Source organism: Orycteropus afer, unplaced genomic scaffold (assembly GCF_000298275.1).
Source record: "Orycteropus afer afer isolate SDZICR_OR568_19922 unplaced genomic scaffold, OryAfe1.0 scaffold00009, whole genome shotgun sequence".
NCBI lineage: Eukaryota > Metazoa > Chordata > Mammalia > Tubulidentata > Orycteropodidae > Orycteropus > Orycteropus afer.
In genome coordinates this window covers 11,200,410-11,227,931 of record NW_006921596.1, presented here as the reverse complement: position 1 = coordinate 11,227,931, position 27,522 = coordinate 11,200,410, and the positions used below count along the sequence as shown (strand labels likewise).

General features: G+C 49.1%; 1 protein-coding gene across 1 annotated transcript in view; it reads right to left on the bottom strand.

Moving 5' to 3' along the window:
• The window catches only part of NKD1 (NKD inhibitor of WNT signaling pathway 1), a 109,304-nt gene extending 81,983 nt beyond the window's left edge, over positions 1–27,321 (bottom strand). The window contains exons 1-3 of the mRNA XM_007946990.2: positions 27,297–27,321; positions 27,142–27,174; positions 26,356–26,489 (exon numbers count right to left, since the gene is read on the bottom strand). Of these exons, the coding sequence (XP_007945181.1) occupies positions 26,356–26,489; positions 27,142–27,174; positions 27,297–27,321 (192 nt within the window). The remainder of the gene's footprint in view (positions 1–26,355; positions 26,490–27,141; positions 27,175–27,296) is intronic.
• Between the last annotated feature and the right edge of the window lie 201 nt (positions 27,322–27,522).

Sequence of the window (27,522 nt, the reverse complement as noted above, 5' to 3'; positions counted from 1 at the left end):
ATTTTTTTATGCTGTGAGAGCCAGAACACATGAGTGCTGGTCACCAGCTGCAGCCTCCAACCTCTGCCAAGTCCAGATAGAAACAAGAAAGGACATAACCCGTTTCCTAACGACCAAACCCCTGAGCTCCCCAAATTCCAACCCCATGGCCCTGGGCCCTGGGCAGAAGTCCTTAGCTATGAGACTCTACAATAAAGGAGGGGCCAGATGAGGAATCTGAGTTATTTCTGCGGTAATATTGTCACAACATCACCTGTCAAACAGCCTTTCAATGGCTTTCTCCCAGGAACACACCCTAACAAACCTCCCTTTGTAGGTAAAGCTGAGAGAGTCTCCCCACCAACCTACATACCCCCTCCCTGCAAAAAGTACAATGACCCTCTTGCTGGTGTTCCTGGAGCCCGGGCCCAGCCTGGTCTGGCCTATGAAGTAAATACTTGTGGAAACCCTCCTGTAACAACAGGCGCCCTCTGGGTCCTGGCGGATCTTTGAAGTGGCAACATTCCCCCAGAGGCCTGGTCTCGGTATCTTCTCGTTCCTAGTTAAAGAGCTTGTTCTAAGCAAGTTTCCTTTACTTCAAGCTAAAATCTGGGTTACTAGGGGGAGGGCAGTGGGGGAGCAGCTAATAAATCTTAGAATATACTTCTTGGCTCAAGAAAAAAAAAAAAAAAAACCTACTTACTGGTGTCATGAAATAAGTTTCCAGCTCTCTCTGAAGAGAGCTGGGTTCAGAAGTTACTATTGTATTCAAGCTGTATTAAATCAAGCTGTGAGAAGCACCAGGGTTATGCTTTTAAAGAATGCCCTGAGCCAATTCTTCTGTTTAAAGGGAAAAGGAAAAAGTTTCCAAGGCTTTCATAAATTCCAAGGAGAGGAAGTTTCAAACTTGGGTGTTCACAGTCCATAGCCCCCATGTGGAAACAGATTGGTTTCATGTATTTGGTTTTACTGTTCAAACTTTAGGGTCTTTTAACTTTTTATTTTTACAGGGCTCAGAAGAAAAGGGAGAGGGAACCATGTGCTCACGAAGTGCCAAAGAAAGCCCCTGAGCCTTCCTCAGAGGGCCACTGCCTCAGATGGCAGGGGCACAGGAGGGGGCCTCCTGACATACCCTAAAGGCAGCGCCCCCTGCCTGCTGGGGGGCCAGGCCTGCAAACCCAGCTGCTAATGAACTCCTACAGGATCAATTCAGGCCAGAGCGGTGTGGAGTCCAGTCAGGATGGCCATTCGGCTGTGGCTGGGCTTTTGGTCGCCAGTAGCAGGAGGGACAAAATGAAGCCTTTCCAAAAACAAGATGAGCTGGGCCAAGGCCCGAGGAATCCTAAATTTAGTCCCTGGGGGACGATGGCTGTGTCTGCTCAGTCAGGGCAGCAAGTGAGGCCCAGCAGCACTTGGCACGCTGGCCTCTCGACAAGCCTGGCTCAGAGGGCATCCCTTGGAAATGTCAACCAAAGCAAACAGGCCCTCTCAGGACACCTCAGCCCCAAGCCCCGACTTCAAGGAGATCATCGTCAGCTGGGAGAAATGACTCACACACACTAGTTTCCAGTCCCCAGCCCCCATCTCCCAGCACATCTCCCAGCACTGTCTGTCAGGTGTCCTCAGTTAGCGGTTGAGGCAATCGCAATAAACCCATTTCACCAGGCGAGGAAACTGAGCCCCAAGAGAAGCAGCAGTAAGGCAAAACGGAGCACAGGCAGTCCTGAGTCCAAATCCCAGTTCCATCCCTCAAAACCCACGTGACCTGGAAAGAGTTACCTTGCCACTCAGAGCCTCAGTTTTACCACCTATGAAATGGGAATGAGAACACCTACTCCAAAAGGTCTTGACAAAGTACAAATATAATTTAAAAATTAATGTACATATGTGTGTGTATATATATAAGTATGTGTGTGTTAAAAAAAGAGACTCGTGGGTCACACCCAGACACATATAGTCAACAGCTGTTGTTTATGCCCACCCAGCACTCCTCCCCCAAATCCTGAAGCTCCTATGGGTCATCACCCTTCCTCTCTCAGTTTTATGGCTGAGATAGGCCTGACGCACTTCTGTAAGAGTTCCCAGACTCCTACTGAATCCGATCGCCAGTGCTAGAACCCAAAGTTATTTGTTTATTTAATCTCCCCAGGTTATTCTGATGCACAAGGGGCGGCAGTCGAGAGACAGCTGCCAGAAAAATCCAGAGGGCTCAGAGGCTGTGCTCAGAGAGGGTGTTAATCCCCCTAGGAAGCTGTACATCTGCAAAACATCTCAGATTCCAAAGGGCTCTCAGGACCGGACCATCTCCTAGCCCTCAGCCAAGATACAGTGTCCACACAGGCAGGTTGTGTGAGGCAGACCAGGGCGAATTCCGATCTGGCCCCAGAAAGCATACTCTGGGCTCTTCCTCCAACAGCATCCAGCAGAGCAACTTAGCCACAGCCCCTGGGTCCAGGTGGGAAGGGAACGTCCACCCACCTACAGGGCAATGCCAGTATAAGGAGGTCTCCACAGCAACCTCTTCCCTGGAGTAACTACTGAGTTACCTGGCGACCAGATAGGGTAAAGGAGAGGCCAGGGGGAGGTATGTTGATAGATGGAGCTAAAGGAGAGGAGAGGAGGTTTCCAGTAAGGAGGAAATGATAAAGATCTTTTGGGGAAGGGAGGGAGAGTTCCAGGAAAACGTTTCCCTCCTCTATCTCCTTTCAAGGCTCGAAGTCTTTATGGAAGCAGGTGGCTTGAACTGCTGATCTTTCAGTTAACAGGGCATTACTTTAACCACTACACCACCTTGCTTTTGATCTCCTTTCAAGCAATGTTGGTGGGAAAAATTATTAGTCATAAGAGCAGTTTTTTACAGAGCACCTGATCTGCAGACCATGTGAGTTCATGTGCAAGATCTTACTGAATTCATACAATAGTCCCAAGAGGGAGACTCAACTGGTGGTTCCATGTTATGGATGGGGGAACCCAACTAAGACACAAAGGAAGGGATACACATGAGCATCCCACAGCCAGTCTTCTAACGACCCTTGAGAAACATGGAATCGAAGAAACACAAACAAACCCACTGCCATCGAGTCAATTCCAACTCACAGTGACCCCCGTTGGGTTTCCAAGGTGGTAAATCTTTACAGAAATAGATTGCCTCATTCTTCCTCCTGAGAAGCAACTGGTAGGTTTGAACTGCCGCCCTTCTGGTTAGCAGGCAAATGCCTTACCCGCTCCTTAGAAGAAAGAACACTGGTCAATTATAATTAATTAATTAATTAAAAATCCAGGAGGGAAGCAACTTAGAAGTGTCTGCTCCCTGCCCCCATTTTACAGACAGAATAATTGGGGCCGAGAGAATGGAAGGGACTTGTCCAAAGAATACAGCAAAGCAATTTAGTGGGTACCTACTATGTGCCAAAGGAGTCTGGTGGCACAGTGTCTAAGGCATTTGACTGCTAACCTGATGGCTGGTAGTTCAAACCTATCAGTCACTCCACAGAAGGAAGATGGGGCAATCTACTTCCATAAAGATTTACCACCTCAGAAACCCAGAGGGGGTCGCTATGGGTTGGAATTGACTTAGTGGCAGTGGGTTTGGTTTGGTTTGGTTACTATGTGCCAGGCTCTGTGCTTGACCTGGGTTTCAGAGGTTAATAGCAATGCCTGCCCCTATCACCATGGGTTTGACTCTGGGAGGTGGGCAGTAATTCAGTTACTACATGAATAAATCACTAATAACCAATGGTGATGCATGCTGCAAGAAGTGGAAGGAAAAGGGGCAAGAGAAGGAGCAAGAGCCAGAAAACTGGTTCTAATTGTGGGAGGGGGTGGTTCTCAAAGAAGGCTGCTCTAAGGAAGTGACCCAGAGGCTGAGTCTTGGAGGATGAATAGAGGATAACCAGGTAGAGAATAAGGAACAGCATCTCAATCAGAGTGAATAGCATGTGCAAAGGCCCTGAGGTGGGAGCTTGCTGGGTGTGTTCAAAGCAGAGCAGGGTGGCTAGAATAGAGCATGTGAGGAGGGAGAGCAGTTGTGGCTGAGAGGTGGGCAAAGGGCAGGTCACTGCAGTCTTACAGACCATGCAAAAGATTCTAATGTTCTCCTAAAAGCCATAGGGAAGTCACTGCAGGAGAATGATGTGATCTGTTGGCTAATATAGTAGAAGATCAGGTCAGAGGCTGCTGCAACCCTCCAGGTGTGATGTAATTGTGACTTAGACTAGGACAGAGGCAAGGGCAAGCAATGGATAAATTTGATAACCATTTAGTCACAGAATTGACAAAAGTTGTCCATGTTGGTACTCAGCTGAGGGAGGGAAAGGAGAGTCAGGAATGACCTCCAAGTTCCCAGCCTGAGAAATAGGTGAGAGGAAAGGGCATCTGCTGGACCTGGGAAGACTGGGGGGCAGACGGGTTTCATGGGAAGATAGGAGAGAGAGGTTACATTCGGGTGTGTGAGCTCTTGGCATCAAGCAGTAGAGACTGGTACCCAGGTCTCTAGACTTCCTGACTCTCAAGGCCCCCACCCCATTCTGAAAGCCACCATGTGCATAGACCCTGGGTCCACCAGATGGTCCAGTCAGCCCGTCATCCTCATCTTTATTGTGTTTCTGACTGGCCTCTCTCCCCATCACCCTCTTCCCACAGAAGGGAGAGCCTCAGCCTCCATCCCTTCAACTGTGATCTCAGAGGAAGGTTTGTTATTGGGAGGCTCTATTTGCAGTGCCCAGGCTAGGGCCATGCCACCAACAGTTTCCAAGGCCTTGACGGGAATTTTAATCCAACTGTGTCGGGCAGTCAATGGAGAGTCCCCTCCTCCCTCCACCCTGCACTCCCCAGTTCTTCCTTTGAAAGCCGCCCCAAGGAGAAGTTGTCAGGTACAGTTCTAGCCTGGCCCTGGAAGCTGAACACCCACAGAGCCAGCACCATCCACCATGAGCTCAGCCAAGGCCACTGCCGGCCAGCCCTCAGTGCATAACACCTCCCCTCTGCCCCAGTGCCTAGCCTGGTGCTGGCATGGTTGGGGATACACAGCTCAAGGCAGGAACCCTCTGCTCACAGACCTGCCTGCCAGTGCTATTCCATGCACAGTGCAAAGTGCTATACTTCCAGCAACCCATATTCCAGGTGAAAAAACAGAAGCTAACAGACCATATGATCACTCTAAATCCTGGAAGCAAAGCCCTAGTCTGTTCTGCCTCCAGACGCCTCCCTTGTTAGGTACTAATATTACTAACAATAAAACTGTTGTGTTTATTGTCTGCTTTCCGAGGGCCATACGGTGCTAAGTTTCTCACAGACTCTCTCATTCAATCTCACTACAGCCTGTGGAGTGAGCACCATCTTCATCTCATTTTACACACAAGGAAACAAAGGCACAGAGAGGTTCAGGAACTCATCTGGGGTCACAGAGCTAACAAGTGGAATTCTCACCTACCATGCAGAAGACCTGGGTTCAATTCCCAACCAATACAACTCATACACAGCTGCCACCCTTCTGTCAGCAGAGGCTTGCATGTTACTATGATGTTCAACAGGTTTCAGGGGTGCTTCCAGACTAAGAAAAACTAGGAAGAAAGGCCTGGAGATCCACATCTGAAAAATCAACCACTGAAAACTCTATGGAGCACAGCTCTACTCTGACACATACAGATACAGGATCAGCATGAGTCAGAGTCAACTCAGCAGCAACTGGTTGGTTTTACTGCATGCACCAGGCCCTGAGGCTTCTCACCCACTTTCTTCTACTCCTCACAGCCACCCTAGGAGGTGGTTCTAGGATTACTGTCCCCACTGGATGGATGAAGAAACTGAAGCTTTAAAGACCATGGGCCTTGTCCAGGCTCTCATATCTGCCTTTAAAGCCTTGGTGAACACAGGATAGAGCATCGGGCAGAGGCGTGAGCACCATGTAAAAGTCTTCAGGAACAAGGTGGGTAGTCCTGGGGGAGGTTTCAGCTCGGAGGTGAAGGAACTATGGAGATAACATAAGGGGGAAGAAGGAAGTAGGTTCCAAGAATGAAGAAAGGCATGTGTACAAGTGTGAAGAGTGAAGAGGCAATGGGTGGAAGGCGCAGCACTAGCAGAACCTCGGAGCTAGGATAAGAGGCAGGGATTCTGGCCACTGAAAGAGGACCTCTGGTGGTGTAGTGCGTAAGGCATTTGACTGCTAACCAGAAGGTTGGTGGTTCAAACCACTTCTCAGAAGGAAGACTGGGCAATCTACTTCTGTAGAGATTTACCTTCTCAAAAACTCAATGGGGGTCACTGTGAGTCAGAATTGACTCGACAGCAGTGAGTTTGGTTTTGGAGTTTTTTTTTATAGTGCCTTAGCATGAAGGCTGTGTGCAGGAAAATGTACAAGAAGCTTCTAAGTTCAATCACCAAGTCATGGAAAAGCACCCATTGCCCAACCCCTGGGCCATAATGCCAGAGGAATCCAACTTCCCAAAATATTTACCAGAAGGCTCTGGGCACTAGGACTCCATTCTGTAAACTTGGATGCCATTCCAAAGCTGAAACGATAGATCTCCCAAAGCACAAGATAAACTCTCCCTCACATTCTAAATAATGAAAGGGAGGTGGGCAAGAAGAGGGAATAAATCAGCCCTCTCTAACCGCCCAACTTAAAAGGGATTACGGCCAGAAGCAAGAAGGAGCAATGATGCCGTAGCCTTATCAGGCACACGGCTGCTCCAGACACAAACAAAACTTTTGGCAGGCATCCTTCTTCCTCAGTGAGAGAGGACAAAAGAACAAAGTCTTAATCTGCAAAGGTCAAAACCATCCTCCTTGGGTACAATCAAGCCAGTATTTCCCCCCTAACTTCCAGGAGAGAACAGACCCTTCCATGAACCGAGGGCTGACTGGAGCTCAAAGAAGGAGGCTCATAAATCTCCAAGTCGCTCAGGCGGCCCCAATTTCAAATATCCCACTGTGTTATCAGACCAGAAGTCTTCACTCGGGCTCTGAAAACGCACCAGCTGCACTCCAAGCACCAGCAAAGGAAGCTGCAGGGACGAGTGGGGATCTGCCTCAGGCATGTGGATGAAGAATGCCGGTCCCCAGCCTCCAACACGCACCATCAAGAATACGGACTGAGTGAACGAGTACCGTTAAGTGTCTGACATGCTGCTGCTGCTATTAGCTGTCACGGGGTCGGTTCCAGCTCACAGGGACCCCATGCGCCCCCTGGTCGAACTGCTCCACAGGGTTCTCAAGGCTGTGACCTCTCAGAAGCAGCCACCAGGCCCTCTTCTGAGGAGCACCTGGGTGAGTTCCAACCACCAACCTTTCAGTTCAGAGTCGAGTGTTTAATCACTTAATCAGTCTAGCGTTTAACCATTCACAGCACCCAGGGACTCCTAGATGCCTGACAATGATGTTCTCATTTAATCCTCACAACATGCCTACAAGGCAGGGTTTGCTGTTATCCCCAATTTACAAATGGAAAACTGAGGCTCAGAGTGGGGAAGACCCACAGTTCACAGCCAGTAAATGGCCAAGCCAGCCCTGTACCTGGCTAGGCCTCACATACCAATGTAACACCCTAGTTTATTCCTCCCTCTGACCCTCATTTAAGATTAAAACCAAACTTGGGCCACCTCCCTTCCCTGGTTAGCACCGTTAGACTTCCTTCTGCCTGTAAAACAAGCCCCAAACCTCCAGGGAGGGTTGAGAGACGGTCTCTCCACCTGTCTGGAGGTGGGTACATGTCCAGGGCACCCCCCCATCACCTCATGGCACCCACTCCCCAACTCCAGAAACGTGGGCCCAGCCTCTCCACCAGCACAACCAAGCAGCAGGCTTCCTAGCATAATATTTTCCTCCCACAGAACGTGAGAATAAAGGGCTCTTTGCTCGTCTCCTGAAATAACTGGCTCTTGCCATAAAGCAATCTTCTGCCCAGTAAAAATATTTCTGTAAAACTTGGTAACACTATCTGTGGCTCCTTTTCTGAAAGTTAAAAATCTTGGGGAGTGAAATATGGCAGGGGCAGACTTTATGACAGGCTCATGAAGTCATGTCTATCTGAGACATTCCCTGCTCAATGCTGTGATTAATTTGCTGTTAACCACAGGGACTTTGTGTCTTAATATATTCAAAGTACAGCACCGGTTTGCATTCCTACCACAACAATACCCAGCCTCCCAGGCCTGGGGCCCAGCCAGGTGGGCAGCAGAGTCACTGGCTGGGGCTCAGGGCCAGGAAGGACTCTACAGAGACCAGGGACCTCCTCAAGTGATCATAATCCACAGGTGAGCAGTTTCCGGTGGCCTGCCCTTGGCTGAAAAGGAGGTGCAGCTTTTAAGGTAAATGTGGGGTGTTCCTATGATCTGAGTGGAAAGGGACTCACAGCTCACCCACATGGACCTCAAGATGCCTGAATAACTCATTGAAACTGCTCTAGGCCTCAGTTTCCCCATCTGTTAATGGAGACGAATCACCCCAAGGGAACTCCAGAGAATGAATGAGACATTTTCTCCGAATCTCTTCATTCATCAAACAGCAACTGCTCCCTCATTCCAGGGGCTGTTTTAGGCACCAGAGAGATGGAGGTGGGTTGGCTGAGAATATATAAGAACTTATCGGCTACTCCAGAGGCCAGATGGAGACACTGAGTGTATTTACTGAGTGCTTACTGCACGCAAACCCCTTAAATTGCTCATGGGCATTATTTCATTTGATCCTTGAAATAACTCTAAGTTAGAAGTGAAGGAACTAAGGCCCAACAGCAACAGAGCAGAGCAGAGAAGCCCAAGTCTGAAGCCCATTCCAAAGCTCCATGCCCTCTGCAATGGGAAGATGATCCATATATAGGAGAGAAAAAAAAAGTAAACAAAACAAACAAAAAGCCATATACACTAAGTGAAGAGTTCTTGACCTGAGGCTATGGGTGGCCTGAACTGGAGTTAAAGGTGTAACATTTACCTATTGGATTAAGAAGATTCCAAAGGGGTCCTAAAGAAGCTCTGGTGGCACAGTGTCTAAGGCATTTGACTGCTAATCATCGACTGGTGGTTCAAATCCACCAGCCACTCTGTGGAAGGAAGACAGGGCAATCTACTTCCATAAAGATTTACTGCCTCGGAAACCCAATGGGCTCACTATGAGATGGAATCAACTTGATGGCAGTGGGTTTGGTCTTTTTTGGGAAGGGGTCCCATGACCCCATTAGGAGTGGGAGGGAGGCTACCTTCCTACTGCATGCCCTTCACCAAAACCAAAACCAAAACCAAACTCACTGCCGTCAAGTTGGATCCGACTCATAGCAACCCCTCCTTGGGTTTCCAAGGCAGTATCTCTATGGAAGTAGATTGCCCAATCTTCCTTCCGAGGAGTGGCTGGTGGGTTTGAATTGCTGGCCTTCTGGTTAGCAGTCAAATGCCTTCTTGAATTTTCTTTCTTTTTCTTTTCTTTTCACCATGTGCATGATTTAATTTAGCAAAAGGAAACAAAGTGAGGACCCTTTCTGAAGGACAAGGGAGAAGCAAGTGGAGGCTCAGAGTGGAATAACTCCTTGAGGAAAGACGGGGATTTGGAGGGACTAGGGCCTGAATTCACACACCCTCTGCAACTGTGCGGCCCCTGGCCAAGCTGCTCCTCTCGGAGCCTCATTCACTCAGCAAATGGTCATACCATATGCCAAGCGGTGCAGAAGACCCTGTGGATACAGTAGTGGCTGCACAGGGCCTGCAGTCTGGCCTCAGCTTCCCCAGAGTAATAATATTTACCTGGGCCAATCTTAAATGCCAGACTGTGAGCAAACCAAATGTGTTGCCATCACATTGATTCAGACTCATGGTCGTGCCAAGTGTTACAGAGCAGAACCGAGCTCCATAGGGTTTTCTTGGCTGTAATTTTTAAGGGAGATCACCAGGACTTTCTTCCATGGTTCTGCTGGGTAGGTTCAAACAGCTGACCTTTAGGTTAGTAATTGCACACAAACCCTTTGCACCACCCAAGAACCTTGCAAACCATAAAGTCCTGGGTAAACACTGGCTGTTACTACTGAGGAAGAGATGGCCCTGCTCAGAGCTACTGCATCAACAGTGTGTTTTTGCCTCCCAGCACCTCAGGCCAGAGCCACAGGGCTGAGTCCTCACCTAAGAAGCCCTGAAGAAGTTTCCAAGGAGGACCTCCAGGGTTAAAAAGGCTAAGAAAGTCCCTATTCGTGACACCAGGAAAAGCAAAGCCCACAGTCCTTCTCATCAATGACTGCTGCTGCTCACCCAGGGCTGCCCTCCCTCTGAGCTTGATCAAAACCATGCCTCCAAGAAGTGGGTTCTGGAAAGGCTCCAAACAGGGTTTAACCAGCGTTTCCTGGGGAGGAGAGCTTACTTTCCACCACCACCTGCTACAAATAACTCCTTCAACCGCCCCTTGGAGTGGGGTTTAGCATGAAGCCCTGCACTGCTGGCTCTCCTGCCTTGGTCCAGAGCTATGCTGTTCAATGCAGTGGCCACTAGCTTCATGTGGCTATTTAAATTTACATTCAAACTAATTAAAACAAAATCAAAGTTGAAATTCCGTTCCTCAGTTGCACTCACCACATTTCAAGTGCTCAATACCCATAGGTGACTAGGGGTTACTACACTGGATGGTGCAGACGGCATAGTGCCTAAGGCATTTGTCTGCTAAGCAGAAGGCTGGCAGTTCAAACCCACCAGCCACTCCTCAGAAGAAAGATTGGGCAATCTAAGTCCATAGTGATACCGCCTCGGAAACCCAATGAGGGGTCACTATGAGTTGGATCCGACTCGATGGCAGTGAATTTGGTTTTTCTTTGGATCAGACAGTGCTGGTCTAGGGGCCTTTGAACATCTCTTCCTTCCTTCCGGTTACAAAAGGCAGGAGCCTGGCAGCCCTTCAAAGAGAGGCCAGGTATCAATAATTGCCACTAAAGTTCTAAATCCACTTGTAGGTTGAAGTAGCACAGCCATGGGGAAATGGGAAGGAGGAGACAGAAACACTGACTGAGAGCTTGTCATGAGCCAAGAGTTGTGCTGGGCTTCTCTGTGGGGCCACTTACCGGGTCCCCATAATTCCCTAAATGGGGAATGCCATCCATCCTCACCTCAGCCCATCCCTCCTCGGCACCCTTCCCACCATCTGCTGTTGTTCACGGTCCAGGCAGCAGTCCCACCCAGTAGCAGAGAAATTCTGATTCAGAACCCTTAGATAAGACCCAAAGAGCTCCAGGGTGGCACCAATGGTTCAGAGCTAGATAACTAACCATAATACTAGTGACTCAAACCCACCCAGAAATATCCTGGTTACAGTCCTGGTGATCTGCTTCCAAAAGGTCACAGTCTCGAAGACTCTGGGGAGTGCATTTCTACTCTGCACACATGGAGTCACCATGAATCTGAACCTACTAGACCACAGTTAACAGATGGGACAGAAGGAATCTGCATCTTCATAAGCATCCAGAGATTCAGACGTAGGGGGTCCTCTGGCCACACCTGACTCCTTTCAACCCCTCATCCCCCTCCAGCTACATCTTCTCTCTCCACCCCTCCAAAGAATTGCCTATACACGCACTCTCCTTTAAAATATATTGGCTTTTCAGAAAATATAAACATCGTATATGCTAGGTGGGGGAAAAAAAAGGCCAAACAAAATAGAAATGTATAAAATGAAAAATGGTATTTTCTCCCTCCTCACCCCTCCCTCACGATATATGATGTTCTCTCATATTCTTGCTCCTATTTCATTTTTTAAATGCTGGTCACTAAATTGATTTCATGAGCCACAAACGGTTTATAACATATGTTGTTGTTGTTGTTGTTGTTATATGCTGTTGAGTCGGCCCCGACTCATAGCAACCCCTCCTGGGGTTTCCGAGGCAGTATCACTATGGAAGTAGGATTGCCCAACCTTCCTTCTGAGGAGTGGCTTGTGGGTTTGAACCGCCAGCCTTTTGGTTAGCAGTCAAGTGCCTTAGGCACTATGCTACCAGAGCTCCTTATAACATATAGTTGGAAAAAAAAGAAAAAAAAAAACCTTCATCTATATTGATTTAAAATAGCTCTACCATCAGATGGATCTGAATTTGAATCCTGTTCCATCATTTCCAAGTCAACTGACTTTGGCCAAGGAGGCAGATGCCTTAAAGTCTTAATTTCCCCATCATTAAAATGGGATCATAACAGTACCTGCCTCATGAGGGTGTTGTGAGAACTGAATGGTGTAACACATGGAGAGCTCTTGGCCTAGGGCCTGGCACACAGCAGAAACTCCACAGTAGCTACGCTGCTATGAAGGGGTCCTGGTGGCACAATGGTTAAGCGTTCAGCTGCTAACTAAAGCTTCTCCTGAGGAAAAAGACCTGATGGTCTGCTCGCATACAGATCACAGCCCAGAAGGCCCATGGGGCAGTTCCAGTCACATGCAGTTGCTAGGAGTCAAAAATGGACTCAATGGTACCCAAGGTTGTCAGGCCTTCCTCCTCTACTGCTGCACCCACAGTTCAGCATGGAGCTCAGCCCACGGTGGACACCTAACAGACACACTGAGCCTACAAGCACAGCACCCCAAGAGAGGAGGCCCAGGCCCAGGGCTGGCCAAGCCAGTGTGCGCCTTTGGACTTTCTAGGGCAAGAGAGAGAGGAAAGGTTTGAGTGGCCACTATTAACACAACTTTGTTCTGGTTCTGTAGTTTTCTTAACTCATCATTTTTTCTTTCAAAGTGAGCCTCAGTCATCTGGGGGAAGAAGGGCAAACCAATGGAGTCAAGGTCAAAAACTGTCCCATAACTTGGCTCCCCCTGGAAGCCAGGCTTGGAGTGGCTTCTGCTTGGTGGAGCCACCGCAAGCCGAGGTCACCTCTGCGCGAGGTGACCTTCTGTAAAACATCCTCTGACCGAATCCATCTGAAAGCCTGTGGCCTTCCCCGGGACTCACCTGTGGCCTGAGGGTGAACAGGCCCATCTTGTGAACTGGGGTGCCTTATACTCTACCCCACCCTCTCTAGCTCAAGGCAGGGCTCGGGGCTCAGGCAGCAGCAAGCCAGCCAGTCAGCTCCAGGAGGACACGTTTCTGTGCCTGAGAGGTCCTCCCCTATCCCACCCCACTAGAGAGAACAGCTGGGATTCACAAACTTCAATAACACTTCATGGAAGATGTACAGTGGACAGGCAAGGGCTCCAAATGGGTCACAACACACAGCACCCTTCCCCCACCCCCCACCCCCCACACAGAGGCACCTTCTCTCTCTGCTGAGCCACAGATCCACAGATTTCTGACCTAACAGCTCAGAGAGTGGAGTCTGGTTACAAGTCAGACACCCTGAAGTGGACTGAAGACTTCTTCTCCCTACCACTCATGCCTCTTGGCCTTCCACTTCCCAAAGCCTGTGCCTGGATACCAAACCCTTCATCACCTGGCTACCTACTATTTATGCTTTGCATCTCAGCAACCTAAACGTCACTCCCCGATCCAAAGTGGAACCTCCTCCTCAAACTCCCTCATCACACCACATTATTCACCAATGTCCCACTTGCCATACTAGCAGCGTTATCCGGATACAAACAACAAGCAAACTGCACTAGGAAGCTGCAAGAGGAGACACATCTGCTTTATTCTGCCTGACGTACCACTCTCAGGACTATTCCGTGAGATGGAAACTAGCAAGGAGTCACAGATGTGGAAACAGGATCAGAGATGGGCCATCTCAAAGCCACCTGACTGAGGAGAGGTGGAGGTGGGACTTAGAACCGGGAAGTCTCATTCTGAAGCTCTCTGGCATCTATGATGTGCATATGCTGATCCTGGGTATAAAGTGGCACAACAGGTTAAGCACTCAGCTGCTAACTGAAAGGCTGGCATTTCAAATCCACTCAGGTCCTCCACAGGAAAAAGACTTGGCAATCTGCTCCCGTAAAGACTACAGCTTAGAGAGCCCCAAGGGACAATTCTACTCTGTCACGTGGGGTCACGGAGTCAAAAATAACTCAATGGTACTGACCACAACAAAAAAAATCAGCAATCACAAGGCAGGAGACTATGGGCCAAATACAGCACACTGAAGTGTTCTCCTTGGTCCCCTCAATTGGTTGACAATAATTTTTAAATTAGAAAGAGTGTACATAAAAATCCACATTGCTGGACTCTCTTAATGATCAGAAGATGCGGCAACACTGGACCCACATTCTGTTTGGCAGGGGCTGGGTGGCACTGCCCCCTTAAGACAGGATATGTGCTCTGCTCTCCAGGGCACCACAGTGCCACCCTTCCAGGCGTCTCACATCCAGCCCTCTGTGTTCATTTATATGACCTCTCTAGTCCCTGTAAGGAGCTCTGGTGGCATAGTGTCTAAGGCATTTGACTGCTAACCAGAAGGCTGGTGGTTCAAACCCACTAGCCTCTCCTCAGAAGGAATACTGGGCAATCTACTTCTGTAGAGATACTGCCTCGGAAATCCAAGGAGGGGTCACTGTGAGTCGGAAACAACTTGACGGCAGTGAATTTGGTTTGGTTTAGACCCTGTGGGTGCTTGGGTTTTGGACCACAGTCTCAGTCTTTCCATTTTTCAAAGTCCTACTCCCATGCTACATCCTTCAAAAAAAATCTTCCCCATATCTCCATAATCTTGTGCCTCTCTTATGGGTTCATAACTTTAATAACTAATTTTTATTGAGCACCTACTATGTGCCAAGCAATTACAATATTTTACAATTTGAATTTCACAATCACTCTATGGTGGTTTATAGATGGGGAAACTAAGGGATGAAGTTGACTATTCTATTTCCATCCCTCTTCCCCATCATTCTCCACCCTTCTCTTTGCCCTAGGAAACCAACCACAATGGACCAATTCACCGAGCTTCCTTGCCCTCTGGCTTCTGGATTCAGCCAACTGGAGGCACAGCAGAAAATCTGATGAAGATCAAAGACTGCAGCCTTCAGTATGGATTACACTTCAACATAAAGAAAACAGAATTCTCACAATTGGACCAACAAGCAACATCATGATAAATGGAGAAAAGATTGAGGTTGTCGAGGATTTCATTTTACTTAAATACACAATCAACGCCCATGGAAGCAGCAGACAAGAAATGAAACGGCATATTGCATTGGGCAAATCTGCTGCGAAAGTCCTCTTTAAAGTGTTAAAGAGCAAAGATGTCACTTTGGAGACTAAAGTGAGCTGGACAAGAGCCATGGTATTTTCAATTGTTTCATATGCATGTGAAAGTGGTACAACGAATAAAGAAGACCGAAAAAGAACTGATGCATTTGAATTATGGTGTCGGAAAAGAATATTAAAGATACCATGGACTGCCAGACGAACAAACAAAAATCTGTCTTAGAAGAAGTACAGCCGAAATGCTCCTTAGAAGCGAGAATGGCCAGTCTTCATCTCTCATACTTTGGTCTTGCTGTCAGGAGGGGCCAGTCCCTGGAGAATGACATCATGCTTGGTAAAGGAGAGGGTCAGTGAAAAACGGGAAGGCCCTCAAGGAGCTGGATTGACACAGTGACAGGTGATAGCACAGTATAGCAATGATCATGAGGACAGTGCAGAACTGGACAGTGTTTCGTTCTGTTGTACGGAGTCACTATGAGTAGGAACAACAGCATCTAACAACAACAGTCATAGAGGGATTAGCCAAAGCTTCTCTCAGCTACCCATCTTCCTCAGCTGCAGCTCTTACAGGGATCCAGTGACATTTCCTCCCTCTGTCACTAGTCTCTGGGTGCCTCCACACTCCTTGAGGGTTTCCATAACCCTACCCACACCTCTGGAAGCTGTTCCTCCACTGAAGCTTCATTTAAGCTATCTGGAGCTTCCTGCCAGGCCCCCGACTGAAATGAGGTCCAGCACTGTGCTCAAGATCCCACAGTTACAAAATGGTGGTACTGGGATTTGAACCCAGGACATCTGGCTCTTTAACCAATATCTGGTACTGTCTTAGAGAGCTCTGGTGGCACAGTGCCTGAGGCATTTGACTGCTAACCAGAAGGCCAGCAGTTCAAACCCACCAGGCACTCCTGAGAAGGAGTTCCACTTGCCACACTAGCAGAGTTATCTGGATACAAACAACAAGCAAACCGCACTAGGAATCTGCAAGAGGCAATCTACTTCCATAGAGATACCACCTTGGAAACCCAAGGAGGGGTTGCTATGAGGCAGATCTGACTCAACGGCAGTGTGTTTGGTTTGGGTTTTGGTACTGTCTTGCATCCTCTTTTATTTCTCTTGGTCCCTCGCTCACCTGCGGTCTCCTTAAGGGTCTCCTGGCTGACCCACAAGAACCAAGCACTGTGCCCGGCCCAGAGAAGACATTCCAGAACCACTCCCTGAGCCCATAGAACACAACTACCTGAATTCACTTTTTCCTCCAAATACTTTTATAACAAAAAGGCTGTGCTTACACTCCTCTTTACCTCACCTGAGAGCCCCCCACATCATGGAGTACACCTCTGTCCTGCTGGCCCCTCACATAGGGTCTGACACTCATCCCTCCTCTGGACAAGAGATAACACTAAGCTCCATAAGAAGGCTAAGAAGACCTCCCAAGGCCAGGCCATAACCCTTTTTCAGTGGCCAGAGATTCCAAAAGAACCTCAACCAGCAGCTCAAACATCCTGAAGGGCTTTTTTATTTGTTGCTGGTCCATACTCACTCATACTGCAAGTACACACCCCCTCCTGACCTTGCTCACCACCTCCCTCCTTTCCTCCTTTCATTCCTCTTGGGGCCTCAGCTTAAACCCCATTTCCTGAGACCACCTCTGACCCTAACCAGTTGCCACCAAAGAATCCTCTAATATCCCCTTGAAATGATCTTCATTGCTCAGTATCTACCTTCCCAAATTATGAATCAATCTACTTATGAATATTAGGTAATAATTAAGATAAAATATTAGCAAATCAGATCCAGCAGCTTTTTAAAAAGGTAATACATCATGACAAAGCATGATTTAGTTTAGTAGTACAAAAAAAGGTGAGCACCAGGAAACCTAGCAATGTAAATCATACATGCAAATCACATATTAGCAAAGAATGACCAGCTCAACTGACACCTCATTTAATAAAATCAGGTAACTCTTCCTGATTTTGAAAATTCTAACAAGCTGGGAGTTGAGGAAAGTTTTCTTACCTAAACAAATAGCAAATATCATACCTAATGGTTACTGAACAGGGTATCGAAGATTCTAACCAATGCAATAAGATAAGAAAAATAAATGAGAAGTAATATACATTCCTCCAACTCTAAGTTCTGTGAGACAGGACCTATGATCTATCCTTCATAGTTTCCATAATGCCCTATGCACAGCAATTAGCATTCAGAAGACACTCAAATATCTGTGGAATGAATAACCATCCAGATTAGCCCCATTATATGCTCTCTAGTCATTCCATAGTGATACTGCCTCAGAAACCCAAGGAGGGGTTGCTATGAGTCGGGGCCAACTCAACGGCAAACAACAACAACAACAAGTCACCTAATACATATCATAACTGGAACTGCAAAATTTGACTTTAAAAACATTTATCTTTTACAACTAGATTGTAGTAAGCTCCATGAGAACAAAGCCTGTGCTCTATTCACAGAACTGATGTATGCTCGGCCTACAGAAAGTACTTACTATTTACTGGACAGATGCATGAGACACTTGAATAGAATACATTCAATAGAAAGCTGCTTAATTATAACAAATGCTTTTATCATATTACTCAGGTGGAAAAACAGAGGCCAGAAAGGGGAGAACCCTCAGCTGGTTCTACCTCACTTTGAAGTCCACCTAGGACCCGTGAGTCCCCTGTCAGCCACACACAAGGCAATGCACACATGCCACAGCCCATGTGACTGAACAAGTAAGAAGAGTAAAGCCCAGACCAATTCCTCAGAGCCTGCTAACCTAACACACGCCCAGGGCGCACCTCGGTGGGCAGAGCGGTGCTGGCCACAGCATGTGCTGTGTGCCTCTCAGAGGCAAAGGATGACTTCAGTGGTGGCGTCCTCACTCAGGCTTTCCTTGCAAGCCCCATGACTGGTGCCCACATGGATAAACAGCCCCTCCTACTTTCCCGGGAAGTTATCAAAGAATTACTTATGTCTCTGGAGATGCTTGTTTGGAAAAGTTCTCCACCCCACCTGGGCTTGGCAGGAGCTACGGCGTCACTAGGCCTGCCCTTTGGGGAGTGATCAGACTTTTCCTCCAGCCCCTGAAGAACCTCAGCCATTCTTCATGCACAGAGTCTGAAGCCGACCATAAAGAAGCAGGCAGCTTCCCAGGATAAATGGAGCAGGGTGACATCAAAGACCTCCCTCCAGATTAAACAACCAAGGCCTTCAGCTCTCTCTAGAGTTCCTTCCAGGATATTCTGGGCTCCTGCCTCAGTTCTTCCTCAAATGGAATGGGAGATATTTTGTTTGTGAGAGTCTGCATTTTTTCTCTCCTCAGGGGGAGAGGGGGAGGGTGAGCGAGAGGGGGAGAGAGAGAGGAAGAGAAGGAATGTCTGTGAGAGACAAGAGCCACAAAAAGAACATGTGTGAGTGAGGGAGAGAGAGAGAAAGAGAAGTTGGGGAGGCAGCAGGAAGTGTCTGCTCTGGAATCCAACAAGCGACCTAAAAATTCCAAAAGTTTCTAAACCAAGCACATTGTGAATCCACAGCCAGGGAGTGAGGCTGCCCCAACAGGAATGCCAGAGCTAGGATTCTGGGATACTCGACTCACAAATACCTCAGATCTCCTCCATGGACCACTGTCCTAGCCCCTTGACCAGAGGGTCACTTCACACTTCTCCTCAGACAAATCTGATAAACAAAGGTGAAGAACCCTCTCCCCTTAGACACGGGCTCACAGCAGCTCTGGGGCAGGAGAGGTCCTCTCTGGGATCACATTGTCACTCCTCTTGTTCCCCAGCCCTTGAGGTGCCTCCTCTGCCTCGAGCAGCCAATCTATCCGTCTTACCTCCCACAGTGCACTACAGCAGGTCTCCTGGCCCTACAGCAACCCTCTTCCTCCCATAGGCAGTGAGGCCACCAACCCACTCAAACTGCTAGGATAGTTCTCCCAAGTCACTGAATATGAAGCTTCCAGGGCAGTATGGTGAGTCAGGTCAGGTATCACTCTGACTGCCCACCCTGCTCCACACACCTGCTCGGAAAGACAGGTAGCTCAAATGTGCCAAGAGGACCTGACAGGCAGGGTTTCTTTCTCAGAAAGACTGAGAACCAGGGAACACTGCCACACTCCAAGTCCTTACCTCACCTGAGCCCACAAGGCTGCACAGCCACCTGGAGCCCACAGTCCCTTCTCAAGTACCTGGCCCAGGTTCCATAAACAGCCCTCTTGTTGTTGTTGTTGTTGTTATGTGCCATCGAGTCGGCCCCGGCTCATAGCGACCCCTCCTTGGATTTCCGAGGCAGTATCACTACAGAAGTAGATTGCCCAACCTTCCTTCTCAGGAGTGGCTGGTGAGTTTGAACTGCCAGCCTTCTGGTTAGCAGTCAAGTGTCGTAGGCACTATGCTACCAGAGCTCCTAGAAGCCTCCTACAAACCCCAATCACTACCAATTTCCCAAGAAGAAAAGCAGGCCTGGAGCCATCCCCTCTTCCCATACCTTTCAGACTTTGCTTCAAGACCACCTCCCCTGCCCATGGACGTTCCAGCACCTCTTGCTTGCTACCTTCACAGTGCTTCTAATGAGGGTTGTTGTTGTTAGTTGCTGACCCCATGTGTGTGGAGGAGAACTGCTCCATGGGGTTTTCAAGGCTGTCACCTTTCACAGACATTACCAGGCGTGTCTTCCAAAGTGCCTCTGGATGAGTCTGACCTACCAACCTTTTGGCTCAAGAGTTTGCACTACCCACTACTTATTAATGGGCCTGTTCACTCACCCCATCTTTGTTTCCTTTATTAGACTGGAAGCTACCGGAAGTCAGGGACCATGTTTCTTATTTTCTATCATATCCCCAGTGCCTGGGACAGTTAGGGAATTATTAATAGCTGAGTGACTAAAAGGCCTAAATGCACCTGGGACAGTGGGACCTTGAGGAGAAGGGAATTAACAAGCAGGAATGAAAGAAGAGAAGCACACTGGGGAAGAAGATGTGGGGGAAGAGGAGGTGGGAATGGTGGCCTCATCTCTCTTCTATTCATTCATTCATTCATTCATTCATTCAACAAACACATCATGACTATCTACTAGGTGTCCTAGAGATACCCCAGTGAAGAAGTTTTACTCAGAAGGTGACTTTTTTATTGCCCAACAGTCCAGCCTTGATGTTTTGAATGTTCCAGGGGATAGTCTGTCCCTCAGTGGTGTTGAGCTTCCTGAAACAAAGCACCTCTTTAAATGAGAACCACTCTCCACCCGTCTGCCTTCTCCACTCACTCCTCCAACACCACTGGCAGAGAGGATGAAGAGTCCCTGCAGTTCTGTGACCCTGGGAAACACACAGCAGTTGCCTCCTGGTTTAGCATCTCCCTGGGCTTACCACATCCTTATGAAATGTGATGGAAGAGGGTCTGTTCCTGAAATCTAGGAAACAGAACAACACACGGGCCTGACCGAGGGGGAGCCAGTCGCCTTCTCAAACAAGAAAAGGTTCAGAAGGCGGGCAAGACACTCCTACAAGCCTCTACCAGAGACCACATCACAGAGATGAGTGGAAGCGCTCAGAACATGACGTTTTGCCTACCACCCACCGTCCAAGGGGCCCAGGCTATTGAAAACCAGAAGCCCCACCTGGCATTGTGCCCAGCTCCAGCTTTCCCCACCTCTCCTTCCCATTCCCTGGGGATAATGAACACTGCAAGGTCAGGCTGTAAGGCTGGCCCAGGGTACCTGTGGGCAAAAAAGACACTCCATGGAGAACTCAAGGCCGCCAGTGAGCGGACGCCTGACTGCCTCAACCCCAGGTCCTCCACCAGCCTCAAAGCAAACCATCTTTTAATTCTGAAACACCAAATATTTAATTTATGCTTTACCTCAAATGTCAAGTCCACCTCCCGGCACATAGCTTTGAAACCACGTAAGGAGGGCTAACACTTTCCATATGGTGAAGACATGGGGCCTTTTAATTGTGCCAACTGGTATCATTCAAGGGTAATTCCCCTGGAATCCGGCACTCGGGCAGCAGCTGGGCCAGCCTCCAATCTCATCACCCAGCATGCTAAGTCCACGCGGGCTCCAACTGGGCCTGCACCTTCCTAATCTTCCCCAAATATAAAATGTGCTGGGTGCCCCCTAATCAAATTACCAAACCGCCTGGCAGCTGCCTTTGATCCAGAGGCAGGCTTTCCTGGCTGCAGCTTTCAGCCTATTTCTTCCTGCAGCTCTGCTAGAAAAGAACAAAAGGGCCAAATAGGGGCTGGAGAGGGGACTGTGTGAAATACAGTTGTACATGTTCATATATGCACACGCATGTACATGCCACATGGGTGTGCACACAGACGTGCAGTTTCTGCTTCTCCAAGTGTTTTCCTATCCACTATCTCCATGTCCACTATCTCCGTGTCCACTATGCTACTCAATCCCTCCACTCAGACTTTTGTTTCATCCATTATATTTTCCATACCCAATATTTCCACTGGGTTGTCTTTTGTAACCGCCTATTGCTGTTTCATGTATCCAATTTCCTCCTTTATCTCACTGAGATTATTATGCTTATTTTAATTTCGAATTCTGCTTAGCGTTCATTGTTTCCTGGCATATAAGTTGTTCAGTTTACTGCCTTTCATGTTGCTGTTGTTAAGTGACATCAAATTGACTTCAACTCAGCAACTGCATGCAACAGAGCAGAACTTCCCCATAGAGTTTTCTAGGCTGTAATTTTATGGGGGCAGATCACCAGGTCTTTCTCCCATGGAGCAGCTGGGTGAGTTCAAACCACCAACCTTTTGGTTAGCAGCCACTTAACCATTGTACCACCAGGGCTTCCTTCTGTCCTTCAAAGTACTCACATTTCTCATGATTCTTTTTCAATGAGCTCGTACTCCCTTGGAGCCCATTGTGTCCACATGGAAAGAGCAGAAGCCCAAGCCTTAGCCCCTGCCCTGTCTCTCCCTGCTTAGAGCTCCGCCCCCCATGTCACCCCTACCAGTCTCTCAGCACATCTTCTGACACCACTCTGCCCAGGTTCTAATGTCTGAAGTGTGATCCAGCACAACCCTGCCAGGGATGAGAATATGATTGCACCCATTTTACACATGAGATAATTAAGACGTATGAAGGTTAAAAGACTATAGAAGGCGACACAGCCATTGTGGCAGAGGCTAACCTCACTTAGTTTTGCATGCAGAAGGGCAGGCTTTGTTTAGTGCCCCTGTGTGTTGATCACTTACCAAGCTTGTCAGACCCATCAGGGAGGAAGAAGGCAATCAGGGGCCCCTCTCGTTCCTATCTGCCCCACAACCAGCTCACCCCAAAGCTCTTGTAGCTCGTCCACATGCCACTTCTCGGAAATCACCTCTAGGCACAAGGCTTTGCCACACATGCCTTCCTTTCTCCTGGAAAGTGCTCCAGAAAGGGAGGAAAAACAGTCCACACCAGCTGGCTGGCAACTTTAGAGAGTTGTGGGGAGGATTCAGATCATATACACACAGTGCACATTCAGGCACTTAAACAGCAGCTAACACTACAATAAGGAGGGCTGGTGGTGTAATGGTTAAGACATCAACCCCTCCTTGGATTTCCAAGGCAATATCACTACAGAAGTAGATTGCCCAATCTTCCTTCCAAGGAGTGGCTGGTGGGTTTGAACCGCCAGCCTTCGGGTTAGCAGTCAAATGCCGTAGGCACCAGGCCACCAGAACTCCCAAGGCAGTGGGCTACTAACTAAAAGTCAGTGGTTTGAACCTACCAGCTGCTCTATGGAAGAAAGATGAGACAGTCTGCTTCCACACAGATTTAAAGCCTTGGTAACCCAATGAGGGTTGCTATGAGTCAGAACTGATTCAGTGGCAATGAGTTTGGTTTTAGTTTTGGTACTACTATAATTGGGAGCTCTGGTGGCTTAGTGCCTAAGGCATCTGACTGCTACCCAGAAGGCTGGCAGTTCAAACCCACCAGCCACTCCCCGGAAGGAAGGTTGGGAGATCTACTTCTGTAGTGATACTGCCTTAGAAACCCAAGGAGGGGTCACTATGAGTCAGATCAGACTTGAGACTTGACGACAGTGTGTTGCATTTGTTTTTGTTACTACTAAAATTAGTAGTTGAGTAGTAAAATTCTCACCTTCCATTCAGGAGACCTGGGTTCAACTCTTGGCCAATACACCTCATGCACAGCCAACACCCATCTGTCAGTGGAGGCGTGGGGGTTGCTATGATGCTGAACAGGTTTCAGCGGAGCTTCCAGACTAAGACAGACTAGGAAGAAAGGCCTGGCCACCTACTTCCAAAAATCAGCCAATGAAAACCCTGTGAAGCACAACAGTCCATCTACAACCAATCATGTAACCAAGGAGTGTTTCATTTCATTGTGCTTGGTCACCATGAGTCAGGGCCAACTTGATGGCAGTTAGCAACAACAATCATTGCAGTAACAGTAATGCAACTTGGATGTGCCACTGAAGTGTCCTCAGCCCTGTGGTTGAAGGCTTGATGAAAAAGTGGAGACAGAAGCCATCCCTAAGACAGATGTAGGGCTTGTTGGGGACCTCTGTCAGCCCCTGGAACCCAGCGAGAGTTTCAGAGCCCATGCACTCTACACACTGGTGATCTAATGGGAGAATCAGCCACCATCCCTTCCATGCTCATAGGAACCTAAGAAATCAAGCAGACTGAGGGTTGCCCATTGCTGTCTTGTTCAGTATCTCGATGTTTCCCAAACTTGGGACATTCTGCTCTCATCTTCAACATTTTGACCAGCCCTACTGATGCTAAGGAGCACTGGTGGCACAGTGCTTAAAGAGCTGACTGCTAAGTGAAAGGTCGGTGGTTCGAACTCACCAGCTGCTCCATGGGAGAAAGATGTGGCAGTCTACTTCCATAAAGATTTACAGCCTTGGAAATACTATGGGGCAGTTAATTCTACTCTGTCTTAAAGCATTATGAGTCAGAATCGACTCAATGGCAGTGGGTTTGGTTCTTGGTGGCACTATCAATTACTCAGGAGCTCTGGTGGCATAATGGTTAAAACACTTGACTGTTAACCAAAAGGTTGGCTCTTCAAACCCACCAGCCACTCCATGGGAGAAAGATGAGGCACTCTGCTTCCTTAAAGATTTACAGCTTAATATTTTTCTCTGAATGGACTTTAAATTGACTCTCTCTTTCAACTCAGCTTCATCCTAAGCAATAATACCCGTGAAATTATGGGTTTGATGTCCTAGTTATAATTTTTTTATTCTGGTGAAAGAAATACAGAACAATTAAGACTAAAAATACTCTTTCAGGTACCATATGAAATAGCCTGCCAGCAGTGCTGCCTGGCACCTTGGGAGAGACTGTTATATTTCAGCTCACCCTGACCACCTCCCAGAGGGAACACAGGGCCAGCTTTGCCAACCCCACCTCCATGAACTCAGAAACTGGGCCATCTTGGGCCAGGACTGGTGGAAACCCAGGCATCCGGGTCCCATCACCAAGGACACTCTGTCTAGGAGGCAGAGCCTGCTCCCCGCCAACATCTTTGATGACTGGGCCCACCCTCCAACCGCCCAACAAAAGTCACGCTGACGGCTCTGTGCCTCACATCTTCAAAAGTGCTTTGAACAAACATGAATGACCCCTCAGCGTTTCTCTGAGAGAGGGGGCGAGGGAGGCAGGGGGCAAGCACTATCCCATTCTGTCCTCAGCTGGGGGAAACCAGGCAACAAAATTCCGTGACTTCACCAAAGCCACAGACTTAAGCTGAGGCCCCCTGCCCACCCTCCCTCATTTCCCCCAATGGCAACTTTTACTGGCTCACATTCCTTTTGCTAGGAACACTACTATTTAATTAAAAACGACGGACTTTTGTTTTCTTCTCCTTCCTTTCTCCTCCCTCCCATCCTCCCAGACTGGATGCCAAGGAGACCCACCAAAAACATGCGGGTAACATTTGTTATGGCTTTGAAGATAAAAGTCAATTGAAGTAAGCCCTCGCTGTATTTCAAGTTTCCCCTCTAGCGTGGAGCAAGCTGCCTGGCAGTTTAGGAAAGGAAAAAAAAAAAAAGGACTACAAATAAATGTCATTCTGCAAGAATACTTTGTAAAAATAAACAGACTGAAAAAAATCCAAAACTTGATTAATGGAAATCCATTCAGTTGACCTCGGTCTTGAGCTCCAAATACATTTGTTCATATGGCTAAACTAAACCATTTTCATTGGGCTTTAAATCAAGAAGTAGATCAAAACCAAGAAGTGGTGGGGGGAGAAAGGGAAGTTTGTAGTTCTGTTTTTAAAGGACCCCAACCGCCCCCACTCACCAAGTTTTGACCTTTACTAGGGGGACAGCAGCTCCAATTCCAACCCAACCAATGGAGAAGAGAAAGGCCCCACAGAGCAGTGGCTGGGGAGAAAGAGACGGGAGCTGATTTCATACATGCACCAGAATCAACTCTATCCACAGGTCCACCTCCCAATACTGGCCCCTGCAGCTGAGCTGTACTCAGCCCAGGTTCCACTGTCCAAACATATACACACATCTGAAAACACCACCCAGCCTCTTCCCAGCTCGTGGACAAGACCAAAGAACTAACCAGACCTGAGACTCAGTCTGTTCCCCCTCAAAGTAAAAATTAAATGTCACATCAAAAAGTTGATTCATCCTTTGATCCTTGGTTCGCACGAGTTCTACGCAGACAGTCCCTTGCAGAGTTCTGGAGCTCATAGGACATCTGTGAACACCAGTCCCAGGCCAGGAGCTAGGGCTGGACTCACTTACTCCCCGTCACACCTACTCTTCCCCCAGAAACAACTAGGGAAACCACTGGCAAGACCCACTGAGCCCAGGCTGTAGCATAATGAGGCCTGTTCTCCCACCTAGATCACAGTTTGTTCTGCAGGGGGGGGTTCCTGGGCACATGGCATTGATGACTGCTAGAGACACCCAGAACACATTCAGAAGCAGCCACAAGGTCCCAAGGCCATCCCTGAGTACCTGCTCTCTCCCTAGCTCAGTTCCAAGCCCACCTATGAATGCTGGCCATGGAAAACAAGGTACAAGTCAGACCCGATCCCCAAATCCCTCCAGCACAGGGCTTCCCTCATCAGCTGGACCTTTACCACCCTCACCTGAACATTTACCCCAGGCAGTCCTAAAGGCATTATTAGGGCACAGGGCCATGTGGGTGCAGTAGAGGGGAGCTGGGAATAGGGTTTTGGCCCCACAAGCTCTTCCAGAAAGGCTGCTTAAAAGTTGGGGTGCGGGGGTGGATATGGAGACTCAACTCTGAAGCCGGGAGGGGTGAGGGGATGAGATGGCGTGGAGATCTTACCCGGGTGCCTCTGCCAACGGTGCCCGCCGCTCGCAGTTGTCTGGGTCCCGGGCCGACACCAGGACAGCGCTGCCTCCCAATCCAGTCCTCGATGCCTTTCCGTGCCCAGGCGGCGCTCACCGCGAAGCTGTCACCTGGTGCGGGGACGACATGCAACCCCTGAGTTTGGCACCCCAGCTGAAAGTTACCGAAAAGGTGAGGAAGGGGGTGGGCGCGGCAGAGGAAGGAAAGCAGAGGCCTCTGGGGCCCTGAGGGGACTTGAGAACTGGGGCAGAATCCCAGAGAAGGACGCAGGTAATCAGAAGGGGCTTCCGCGAAGTTCCAGAGCAGGGACCCAGAAATGAGCGCGGGGGCAGGCGAAAGAGGACCCAGTGAGGAGGGCTTTGGAGGTCAGAAGAGGGGGCACTGGAGACCAGGACCATGGGGCGAAAGGGCTGATGGTAAGGTTCTCGAGATAGGGGACTGAAGGATATTGGGGGGGGGCAGGATCTTGGGAGGAGGGGTTTGAGAGTCAGATGAAGGAGCGCAACTGACGCCGAGGGCCCGGACCACGGGAGGGGAGAGGGGGGAGGGGCTGAGGGTCAGAAGCGCTGGACCTCTGGGATGAGGTCGGAGAGTCTGAGCAGGGGGTACAAATGCTTCTCCCGGAGCGAGTTTCTAGCACCAGTGGCCGCAGTTGCGGAGGGGGTGGCCCTGGTAATAAGATCCGGGGGATTGGGCCATTCCGCCGCCGTCCGCGGTGCGTCCCCAGTCCATCCCCCTGGTCCTTGCCCAGCGCGCTCCTACCTTCCGGGCTCTCCCTGCGCTTGCACACGGCGGCTGCAGGCACATCGCGCGCGACGGCGGAGGGGGCCGGAAAGAAAGGAGAAGGAGAGAGTTAGCAATCGCAGTGGCTAGGGCTGCGAGGGCCGGGGGCTGGCGCGCGCGGCAGGAGCACTGACCCGGCTTGGAGTGAAGTTTCCCCATGCTGGGGGCGCGGCGGGTGGGGGTGCCCCTAAGCCATGCGCCCGACCCGCGGGCCCAGTGGCGCGCCTCGCCTAGCTCTCCTCCCGGAGCAGCCCGCGAGCTAAACCAAGCCCGAGGCAGGGATGAGACGCACTCCTGCCGCCGTCGCCGGGCCCTACTGACGCCCGGGCGCGCCGAGCCCCCAGCCCGCCGCTGAGGCCC